Genomic DNA, 12,778 nt, shown 5'->3' with positions numbered 1-12,778 from the left:
AATGTGAGTTAATTGAGAAGACGTGTATAAATGTAAACACACACACACACACACACACACACACACACACACACACACAAAGAAACTGACACCCTGAACCTTGTAGATACACCTTGAACCTTGCATTCATAGAAATCCTTTATGGGGTTCACTCAGCGCTCAGGAAGTCAGCCCTAACCACCAGCCGGAACCACAGGTCATGAACAGTGGTGATGTGTGTTTGTCCGGGTAGTTGAGGAGAGGCCTGATGTCTTCAGTGCAGAAGGTGCACCTCGGCCATGAGGGCTCTTGCAAAATGGTGAAGAGATGGACGAACGTTGACATGAGAGTGTAAGTCGTGTTTCTCTGGGAAATGTATTTTCAGATGGATGTATGTCTAGTGGAATGGAGTTTAAGATTGGGTTGAGGGGACGATGGTTTAGTGTTTGTTAGGTCATTTCGGAGTGATTGTGTTTTGTCAGTGTGGTGTTTGCTCTGGGTGGGGGATCTGTGAGGACGAGTGAGGCTGGGATAACCTTTATATTTCTGCATTAAGGTTGGTTGGTGGTTATGACGTGGCCGTGATGGGGAAGAGGGTCGGCGATATTACATAGGCCTTCAGATGGGACTGTCATTCAAATATTGTTGCTTCGTTGATCAGGTGTTGAATGTTTATTGTTGCTATGCAGCAAGTGGCTGCTCTGAATGCTGTACATGTGCTGCAGGAGTAGGTAATCGTCCAGCAGCTGTATAGTTTAGGGTGGAGACATAAGCTATTTGTAGAGGATAGTGAAGGTCACTTTTTCTTGTCCAAAACAGGTGCCAGTGGGTGTTCTGAGGACATTTAGTTCATTTATGGACGTTGTGTTGATGTTTATTGGTAGCAAACGTCATGCTTGTGTCATATGTGATGCCTGGTATGTCTAGAGTTTCAAATGCGGATGGTTGATCATTCTGGGTTATGGGAGTGTGTAGGTCCGTTTCATATGTGTCACGGGTTAAATGGGTGACGGAGGGTTTTTGTGGGGACGCAGATATTTGGTTTTGTCCTACTTGCCTCATGTGATGCTGCATGCATATCGTTGCTTGTGTCGTGTTGGTGCGCTGGGATATAACTGTTCAGCCGTCTGTATGTGAGAGAATGTTCACTGTATGGTGTGTGGGAAGGTGGGGGAAGATGGCAGTCATGTAGGGAAAGATTGGAAAATGTTGGAGAAAGAACAGCTCCCAGTCGGACTCCACTGTAGAGCTTAAGAAGTTTGGAAGTGTGATCTCTGTGGATGACACCAGTCCGGTGACTTTCAATATATATATATGAATATATATATATATATATATATATATATATATATATATATATATATATATATATATATATATATATATATATATATATATATATCTGTGTGTGTGTGTGTGTGTGTGTGTGTCTGTGTGTCTGTGTGTGTGTGTGTGTAATCACAATTTGATCGGAGTTCAGACCATTTTCTTGTTTCACGCATCGCATGTATTTTTGATACATAGTGCACGGCAAGTTTCGCGGAGACAATCCACCTCCTCAGGATCAAACAGTTCATAAAGTTTTAAATTTCATAATCCTGTACATACTGTTACCGCCATGTCAGGGTATACGCTGTCATGATAGATATATAAATAGATTTGACGTTTGTCATATATATTTCTGAAGTTAATTTTAATCTTTATAAAGGACACTAGGACTTGCCCTCACTGCTGAGTGACAAGAGCAGCTCAAGGTGAAGAAGGAGTACAATCTGCTCCTTGATGCGCCTCCCAGAAGGACCCTAAGACTCCAGGTTAGTCAGACGTCGCTGCTGGCTGGACACCCTCGCCCGCAAGCTACCCTTCCACTGGCTCAGGCCCTACCATACCCTCCGCTTACTCAGCAACAGCGTCACCCTGCGTGTACTACTCTCTTGCTACCTCCTGCCTTTCCTTGAGCAAATATTTCCTCTCATGTACGACCTTCCAGCCCTGACGAGGTACTGGAGGTACTCCTCACGTCGTAAGCACAAGGCTACACTCCGCACCCTCCAGGTTAGTGCCTGCCACCTCCTCCTTTTTAGTCTATCGCGCCCCTTCAGGTAGCGCTCCCCTTCCCTCCAGTTATTACTCTTCACACCTCCACATAGAACCCCCACCCCCACCTCTCTCTCTCTCTCTCTCTCTCTCTCTCTCTCTCTCTCTCTCTCTCTCTCTCTCTCTCTCTCTCTCTCTATCTCTCTCTCTCTCTCTCTCTCTCTCTCTCCTTTGCACAAGTACTTCTAAGCGTCCATCCCTGTGTACACTTCACCCGTCCATGTAGCAACTTTCTACCTTGTTAAATATTTAAGAACTACCCACCATCCTCCGTCCATGTGACGGGCCTTTAAACCATCCAGGGAGTTCCCAAACGACCGTAGCTGGTTCCCTCCAGCTTAATTGATAGTTATCATACCTATTAGAAACAGCTCTGTCTATTTCTATATACCCGTCCACGTACAGATCAATCAAATGATAATATATCGATCATTTCAAATTACTCCTCCCTCAGATTTCCCTCAATACTCATCTGTTTCTTTGCATTGTAAACATGTACTTGGTATGTACTTATATGCATGTTTCTATGACTTTACTCAAATATAATACATTACCATATGTATTTACGTGTAGATGTAACCGTGCATCAAATCCGTGTAGCACACACACACACACACACACACACACACACATTACATATATGATCCTTGTACGTGCTCGCCTTTCCCGGTGGATAAGGCAGTATTAGGAACAGAGCCTCGGAGGACCAAATCGTCACTTTGTTTCTATTTCTTATCATAATTTTAGGAAGTGATAATACAGGATGAGAGGATTTCCGGCCCACGTTACCACTCCACTTAATCACCTTCAACGAAGCGCAGAAACAACGTTTGTAACATTCTTTCAGAATATCCTCTCCCCAGGAATATATATATATATATATATATATATATATATATATATATATATATATATATATATATATATATATATATATATATATATATTTATATATATATTTTCTCGTACTTATTTGCAGTTTCCTGTCTTAGCAAGGTAGCGTCACGAACAAACGTCTCAAAGGAAAAACCTTCCCTTGGATCCCTATTCTGTTCCTTTCGTTTGGAATGTAATGATACAGGAGGTGAGGAATCCAGCATTCACTCCTCTTACTCACTTTTTACAACATACAGGAGATAAATGGACATGATCATCCTTTCTCCCCCTCTATCACCAGGATAATGTATGTGATTACTATGCGTGTTATATGGGGAGACAGAGGTCTACGCTTGTGTTGCCCCGCGTATATATGCATCATGTCTTTACTCTTATTTTTTGTATACACAGACGCACGCCTCAGTCCAGGCAAAGTATACCCACTCTCAGACCATCCGCAAAGGAAGAATGAACAGCTGGGTTAGCTGTGGGCTAATTGCCGCGCCCTGGACTTGAACCCAGACGGACCCGTAGCGCACCACTGAAGTGTGTGTATATAGGTGTTACCGTGCTCCACCCGCTCGAGGTTGCGTCGCGCGTGGTCACTCTAGTCGGGGTTGTGACACTGGAAGCACGTACAGTCTCATGAAGGAACTTCTAACTATAAAGAAGGCTACATTTTCCTGCTGTTGGAAGGAGCGTAACCTTGCGCTGTCGGTGCTTTTTTTTAATTTCTAAAACTGGGATCGCTGGGTCATCACACACACACACACACACACACACACACACACACACACACACATCCTAGCCTCCGCCAGGTACCCAATTTATCGACGGCCCGGCTGGAGATGAGCAACAGCTGGGTTGAGTGTAGACCTATTGCCGCCAGCCACCAGGGGTTCGAACCTATGAGCGCGCGACTCCGAGCTCCTTGTGAACGCCTCACGCTCAGGATCATTAACCGCTAAACCATAAGGTCTACGAGGTCGTCTGTAACACCAGGACTTTCACACAATTTGGTCCTAGGGTAATTGTAAATTAACTTAGCACATAAAGAGAAAAAAGTCTTTTATATACTCTCATGAATATATATATATATATATATATATATATATATATATATATATATATATATATATATACATATATATATATATATATATATATATATATATATATATATATATATATATATATATATATATGTATATATATATATATATATATATATATATGTTACCAGGCTCCGCCTTCTTGAGGTTGCACCACGAGAAAAGACCTATGGCGAGGAGCGTTGGAAATACAGAATTTCTCTCCCTCCTGAATGGTATCTATGCTTTCCCTGCTACTGAGTGGAACGCAGACTTGGAATTATAGGAACCATTGGAAAAGGGATTCTAAGGTAACATCATGACCTTTGCAGAAAGAGCTACTATAAAAAATTATATGTATATATATATATATATATATATATATATATATATATATATATATATATATATATATATATATATATATATTATTATTATCTGTATATATCTATCTATGAGATTACTAATTTATCTATTCGTATATATACTCACTGTATACACTTACGTATTCATAAATATTCATTGGCTATATCCAAACAGGATGGCTGGTTAGATGGCTAATTTTGTCATTAAGGCTGACTGAATATGTCTGGGTCATTATAGTCAGCAACGCTAAGTTATAAACAGCAGTCGAAAGAACTTGCACACCTTCCTCAGGTGTTCCTGATGATCATCTTCTGACCATAAGCAATAATGATGTATGTTGGACGTATTTACAAATTCATTTCATAATTCTGTATTTTAAGACCTAACTTCGATGTGGACTTCTGTCCGTAACTGGAGCCTTCAGTATCAAAAAGATATATATATATATATATATATATATATATATATATATATATATATACTATATAAAATCTGTTATCTGATCATATTCTCTTTTTCAGTATATATATATATATATATATATATATATATATATATATATATATATATATATATATATATATATATATATATATATTCAACTAACAACTTGACCATACAGACATTAAGGACATGAGTGAAAAAAGACGTTATTATATGAGTGATGAGGTAGGTAGTAAGGGGTATGGAGGCAAGGCAAGGAGGGGCTGGGACCATGTTAGTCATTAGCATACACCTGTCACATATGTGGCTGTTGTGAGGTGAGTGTGGATGAGGCAGACAGGGAGGTGAGGCTGCTTGTCCAGCCACTCAGCTGCACCTACCTGACTGAGGACGGTGTGGCAAGCGGCCGTGATGAACGGCGATAACATCGGCTCCCTCGTCTTCCTCCCCAAATTCTTCTTGCTCCAGCTCCCCTTCTTCCTCCTTCTCCTCCTCCTCTAACTCCTCCTCCTCCTCCTCTTCCTCCTCGGGGAGGCGTGTGGGCCTAGCCTGCTTCCTGCGAGACATGCGTCTACCCCGCACTACCACAGTAACTGTTAGGCTCGAGCGGCGGCGGAGGCCAGACTCGGCACCATGGGCAGCGCGCGGCGGGGGGTGCAGTCGCCGGTCTCCTCTAGGGCTCCGTGTAGTGCTGGTGAGCTGCTCTCCTGCGTCGGGAGGGTAGCAGGCTGGCTGGGTGGGGCCCCCCTGCGTCACGAGCCACGCTGCACAATAAGTATGATTATCAATATGAGGGAAGATGACGGGTGGCGGAGGGTGGCGGTGGTGGTGGTGGTGGTGACGGGGCGGGTCTTGCTGTGGCGGAGGGCGGGGAGACGGGTGGCTGGGGGCGGGAGAGAGGCGGGGCCTTCCCACCCTCACCTGTGCCTCACCCACACACTCACACCTGCACACACCACCACCCAGCACGCACACTCTCCGCGCTCACACGCACCGTCTTTCTCTCTCTCTCTCTCTCTCTCTCTCACACACACACACACACACTTCATACATTCATCATACGCACATATACATTGTATATACCAACATACACACAGGTATTACAGGTCTGTTGTGAGTAATGTGTATAGTTAATGTGTAACATTCTGTCGCTAACCCTCCTAGACTAACAATTCCACATAAAATTATTTTACTGTTTTATATTACATAATTGTATTTCATGTTGCTGCTTACGCTGATCGTCTTTGATGTATTGCTAAGAAGTGTGGCCAGGTGATCGTATAGCGAATACCGATAATTAAACATCTCTATATTCAGCAAAGATTTTTTCCTAATCATAATTATTGAAATAACACATCTCAATGTATAGTGCATCATAATTGATGATTAAATATCTATGAATTCATTTATGCGTTTGCTTGTCTCTGGTTGCATTAGCAGCAGTGGGTGGGGTGCTTCCCTTATCAGTGTAACATTCAGTCTGAAGATTACCTTTGATAGAATAACTAAAGAAATGGATTACTTCTCTGAGCATGGCAAAACAAAACCCGCGTAATTTTCATAAATAGGACAGCTTTATGGGATGACGTTAAGGAAACATCAACTATGGCACACATTTTCACATCAGACGTTACGTATGAATGAAAAAATGGTACCTTTGTCATAGAGGACTTAAGAATGTTTTCCTGAAATTAGTGAAGGTACGAGAGAGTAACACATGCAAAGGTTAATGTTTACCACATAAAGTTAAGGAAACATCCTCCATGGTGTTGTATCTGAAGAAGAATTTATAACATATATCTTCATATAATACAAATACATTTCATGGGATGGAGACTATATATGTATCTCCCTTGACGATGTGATTATATCCGAAAGTGCACTCGGCTTATCGTGTTTCATGTTTCCTCGTGTTTATCAGCAAATACTAGATCACTGGCTTCACTGTTGTACCTGACGCTACCATGCAAACGCAGGAAATGGCGATCACTCATGATTATTTATATATATATATATATATATATATATATATATATATATATATATATATATATCCTGCCCCAGGACCCGCGTCTACTGGTCAGGATCATATGTCATAGTGTTGCAGTGTGCTTACGCGTGCATGCGCAGAGACTGCGGGGTAACTCAAGGGTGGGCCATTTTGATAACTGTTTCTTACTCTACACCTCTAAGCTTTAGAACACTTTACCCTCTCATGTCTTTTCCAGCTAGTATGACCTCACGAAAAAAATATGATGATGATTCATCTAAAATCTACAGACGTTTTTAGAGCAAGCCTTCAAAGACGGAGAAGTTACGGGATGATTTGTAGACAAAGGGAGGAGGGGAATTCCACAATTTCGCTGACCTTTGTAATCCTTTTGCGCTACCGCTCTCAAGGTGAGCATGGGGTGCACAATACACTTGCCAAGGCTACCGGCACAGATCAAATCACTCGCTGCGCTTGGAAAAATGGAGGTTGTCAAAACGTTCAATCTTCGTATGGCTGGTGTGTACACACAAACTATAGGAAGCACTAGTTATTCCTGATCTGTTGGTCCTGGTGTTTGTGTCTGGGACATACACACATCATACGAGAGTAGATAACTGAACTAATAAATGTTGAACAAAGACAGAGAAACAACCTCATAACATTTATAGGTATGATTGAAAGGAGGCGATACCATTAAATGAACAAGGTACAAGGTTATTGATCCCTGTGTAGCTGGGAAGGAGGTGGGAGAACAAAAATCCAACCTATATAGATATATTGGGTTACATCATTACATCTCCGGAGATGTGGAGGAACTGTTTACAACACAAATGCTAACATCTCTAGAACAACCCCTAGCATCTGGGGAGAATAGTTGTGATGTTATGATATGAGAGAGAGTGGAGAATACGGATGTGTTCAACATGTTAAATGTTACTGCAGGGATGAATTGTGGGGTCATAACATTTGATAGTAGAAAATAAGTGGGATCATATATATATATATATATATATATATATATATATATATATATATATATATATATATATATATATATATATATATATGTGTGTGTGTGTGTGTGTGTGTGTGTATGTGTGTGTGTGTGTGTGTGTATGTGTGTATGTGTGTGTGTGTGTGTGTGTGTCTGCTGTTCGTGTGCTTACACTGGTGTTTTCCCGTCTCCTACTCTTGTATGTTCCATGTCTATATTCATATGTATATATGTCTGCACACACACACACACACACACACACACACACACACACACACACACACACACACACATCCTAGTATAAAAATGAATGTGTGTGTGTGTGTGTGTGTGTGTGTGTGTGTGTGTGTGTGTGTGTGTGTCCATTTTTCTCAAAATGTCTATCTCTTCATCCAGGGAGTTTTGTCTCATCCTTTGAGCTGCCTCTGTGAAATCTGACACACAGATTGATATAGGTTAGCCCACTGGCCTCTACGCTCCCTGACTGCTCCCTGCCAGTGATCCTAGTCTGCTGGGGGAGGGTAAGCTCTTCACAGGTACACCCTAAAATTCCTTTTCGTTTTTGATATTTCTGAAAAAAAAAAGTTTGACGAAAAGACTCGGGAACCATATAGGAGAGGATGAGAGATGTCGAAGTTTCTGATCACACGTATTTCTTTTACTTCTGTCTTTTGTTTTTCCTTCAAAAATCTCCAATATATTCACTTTGCTCACTGTACGACGACGTAGCGTGAGGAAAATCTTTTAGAAATACTAGTTTAAGAAAAACGTAACTTGTGCTTCTGTGGTAAGAACATGAAGCTAACTGTTTGTATGAGCATCTGTATCGAGGAGGAAGGTTATGGAAGACGAGATAATGACGAGACCGTCTCGCTTGTCCTCAACACATCCTCACCATCTCTGTCCTCAACACATCCTCACCATCCCTGTCCTCACAACACATCCTCACCATCTCTGTCCTCAACACGTCCTCACCATCTCTGTCCTCAACACATCGTCACCATCCCTGTCCTCACAACACATCCTCACCATCTCTGTCCTCAACACGTCCTCACCATCTCTGTCCTCAACACATCGTCACCATCCCTGTCCTCTGGTGCATCTAGAATCATTGGTAGGTGACGTCATGCCACGGAGTTTCTCATGTATAGTTATAATGTTATAGAACTGGTTATTCAGTGTTGTGAGCGAGCGCACTGATCACTGGTATAGCGTAGTGAGCAACATAACAACCAATATAGGTTATCACAGTGTTGTGAGCTCAGGTACTAATCATGTTATTTGTGTTTCATATCTTTAGATTATCAGTTACGAATTATATGTGTGGTGTTGATCATTTCTTGAATTCTGTTAGATGATAATTATGATAATGATAGTATCGATGATGATGATAGTGATAATGATAATAATAAGGATAATAATAACAATAATAATAATGATAATAGTGATAATGATAATAATAATAATAATATAATAATAATAATAATAATAATAATGATAATAATAATAGTAATGATAATGATATCTATTATCATTTTTACAATTATCATTATCATCATTATATCCATAGGGAAAGAAAATTAAAAATAATGACTACGTAATTCTGGTGTACAGAGGATAGTAACTGCTGGGTGCGGGAGTGGGGCTGGAAATCCTCTCCTCCTGCATTATAACTTTCCAAAAGACGGAACAAAGAAAGAAGGCAACCCAAAAGTTTTCCCTTAAAGATCAATCACTCGTACTTGACGCTACCTATCCACCATGAGAAACAGGCAAGCAGCTATCATCATTGATATATATATATATATATATATATATATATATATATATATATATATATATATATATATATATATATATATATATACATATATATATATATATATATATATATATATATATATATATATATATATATATATATATATATACGTGCACAATACGGTCACCGAGTACGACCGCACCCCCCACACACCGCATTAGCCACCTGTATGTTCAAGGTGTTTGTTTACTTAACAAATATACAGCAATACATGGCGACCATCATATGCGTTTGGGCTGATTTATCTTTTCGAGATTTAACTCGACATATTACTCCAAAATCTTACATCAAGGATGACATGCTTTAAGGCCAGGTTCCTCAAGAAGTAAGGTTAGTTTGTGAGCGTTGTGGGAGACTATACAGCGCTTCTTGTGTGTGTGTGTGTGTGTCTGTGTGTGTGAGAGAGAGAGAGAGAGAGAGAGAGAGAGAGAGAGAGAGAGAGAGAGAGAGAGAGAGAGAGAGAGAGATCACATAGAATCTATTCCTTCAACTCACAAGCCATGCTCACTAAATAACCTCTCGTACCAGTAACTTAATTAAAAGCCACATTTGCAATTTGATAGTTCCACTGAACTTTTAAATGTTATACCGGCTATTTACATACAAAAACCAGCATTTTAAAAGCCACGTTCACCAATGATATAAATTGTGATAGACAGGCTAACACCTCTGTAGTCCCACAACCTCATACTATCTATAATACTCTCTGTATTTACTCATGATGAATCATATTGATTATTCAAGTGATAATATTAAACATGATAATTATAGTGGATAATGACAATGATGATTATAATCAAAAAATGTATTGACGTTATTGGTAATAATGACAATAATAATGATAATAGAATGCTAATGATAGTAATTAGAAACTGATAATGGTAATGATAATACTGATACTAAAATAATGATAATGATAGTAATAATAATGATAATAATGATAATAATAGTAATAGTAATAATGGTAATGATAACTATTATTATTATTATCATTATATTATTATTATTATTATTATTATTATCATTATTATTATCATCATCATCATTACTGAAATAATCGTGAATTACATTTGTTCATTTCCATCAGATATTCTCAACATGTTTCCTTCGCTCGCTCCTGCTGCACGCTGCCTCACCCAACAGTTACGTACTGCTGCTGGGGAGCTGCAGGTCGGCAGACCAAGACGCCGCTGACCTCTGGGGCGTTATCAGGACCAGCATTCACTCAAATGCAGTAAGTGTGTCCGAATGGCTATAAAACCTCTGGACCGAGTTAAGCTGAGCTGGACATGAGCAAACTGTGGCAGGGGAAGGAGGTTCTATGTTTGTTCTGCTTCTTGATCAACTGTACTCCCGCTCTACCTGCTCTATCATCACAAACTATAAAAATCCTGGTCTGCTGAGCTGCCTATAGCATCAGCAACCGTTGCTCTCTTTACTAAGACGTATTCGTAACTTCTCTTTACTGATATATATATATATATATATATATATATATATATATATATATATATATATATATATATATATATATATATATATATATATATATATATATATGTTTATAACTTCTTTACTAAGTTATTTTCGTAACTTCTCCTTACTGAGATACATTCATGGCTGTTCCTTATAGATGTATTCATACCTGTACTTTACTGATTTACATTCATAGTTGTTTATATTACAGGAATATATATATATATTCGTAACTTGTGTCTTGACCTACACTCACAGTTACGATTCTCCGTACATAATAATTCCCTAATATCTTCTTCATTAATTCCCTCTGTTTATATGATGGTCACCGCAGGTACCGAGTTCTGTACTTTCTGTACCGAGTTCTGTATTTTCCACTGTTTATACTTTAGTACTAGACGCATCTCGCCTGCCTTTCCCTGCTGCTTAACGAAGTGTTCCTCCAGTATGGATGCTGCCAACAGTCCAGGAGGGTAGTGTGTGTTGGTAGTGACGGTGTTTTATCGGCGGAATTGTGAACGTCGGGGTTGTTTACTCGCTGCCACCCTCAACACCTGGTCTGTTTTATTGACGGCGTTCTCAGCACTAGTCCTGTTGACTCAGCCCTCGTGACAACAGACCTGCTGTTGGCTGAACGCTTGCTGCTTCCAACATTTCCACCACTGGGCTGAAATGTGTCCTATGCTATGGAGACGCGGTCATCACACGAGGAGAAGGTATCCTGTTATGGTGAAAGACTTGTGCCACTGAAATAACTGTAAGGGACACCATGCTGCAGCATGATCCAAGAGAATGAGTTCTCAGAGAACAGATTCTACCAGTCCTACCAGACTCTAGACGTACGAAGCAAGAGTTGCTATGTAGAAGCCAACTTCATAATGTTGTAGGTCCAATATACCACAGCTAGACTTTGACAAATAGCGAGACTGGCCCTATAGACAGACGCTTTGCTGGATGGCAGGTTAACACTGGCTAGTAAGAACCAGACTTTACCATATGAAAACTTGCTTTACCTCCAGGACGCCGTTAGCCTCGTACCTTACCTGGAGTCTGACATCACACACACCCTCGAGCGAGCTAGTACCTTACCTGGAGTCTGACATCACACTCACCCTCGAGCGAGCCTCCTCCTCGAGTAGGTACAACGTGATGGGCTGCCACCGAACAGGGAAGTGTGTAACCAGTGCTACCTGGCTGGGTAGTGTGAGGATTAGCGACGATTACACAGCGAACCAGCACTTCAGTGGATGTCAGTTTTCACTCCACTGGGCCAGGTGTCTGTCTTTCTTCTTTCTGCCCGACGCATACGCTCGGCTGCTGTCTTTCAGTGCACTGACATATATTCTCTTCATGTCACACGCAGCGCCTGATGACACGTAACTAACACGACTCGTCGTTCGCAATCGTAGATTCTCTTGCGGTAAGCGCGACGCGCTAGCCTTGACTTTTGGCAAAATTTCGTCATAAACATTGATAAAGGAGTATTCATTTTGCACAAATGAATTTCAGATCATCACAGACAAATCTGTCTGAAATCTATTCGAACACAATGCATGATTTCAGAAGAGAAGCCACAAGTAGAACAATAACCAAGACGGAAAATCATTATAAGAAAATTTCAGAATCATAAACATACTCGT

At 40.4% G+C, this 12,778-nt stretch overlaps 1 protein-coding gene and 1 long non-coding RNA gene across 5 annotated transcripts in view; one reads left to right on the top strand and one right to left on the bottom strand.

The window, feature by feature from the left end:
* Window positions 1-2,031, top strand: part of LOC139747077 (uncharacterized) — a 147,615-nt gene extending 145,584 nt beyond the window's left edge. Inside the window, exon 3 of the long non-coding RNA XR_011712304.1 lies at window positions 1,688-2,031. This is a non-coding gene — a long non-coding RNA (uncharacterized lncRNA). The remainder of the gene's footprint in view (window positions 1-1,687) is intronic.
* LOC139747176 (homeotic protein spalt-major-like) overlaps window positions 1-12,778 on the bottom strand; it is a 499,197-nt gene that overhangs the window by 427,349 nt on the left and 59,070 nt on the right. For all 4 annotated transcript variants that reach the window (XM_071659151.1, XM_071659148.1, XM_071659152.1 and 1 more), the window contains exon 2: window positions 5,234-5,617. In XM_071659151.1, the coding sequence (XP_071515252.1) occupies window positions 5,234-5,420 (187 nt within the window). In that variant the 5' untranslated portion in view covers window positions 5,421-5,617. The remainder of the gene's footprint in view (window positions 1-5,233; window positions 5,618-12,778) is intronic.

This window comes from Panulirus ornatus, chromosome 67 (assembly GCF_036320965.1).
Source record: "Panulirus ornatus isolate Po-2019 chromosome 67, ASM3632096v1, whole genome shotgun sequence".
NCBI lineage: Eukaryota > Metazoa > Arthropoda > Malacostraca > Decapoda > Palinuridae > Panulirus > Panulirus ornatus.
Note: the sequence above shows the minus strand (reverse complement) of the source record. Positions and strands in the feature narration are given on the sequence as shown.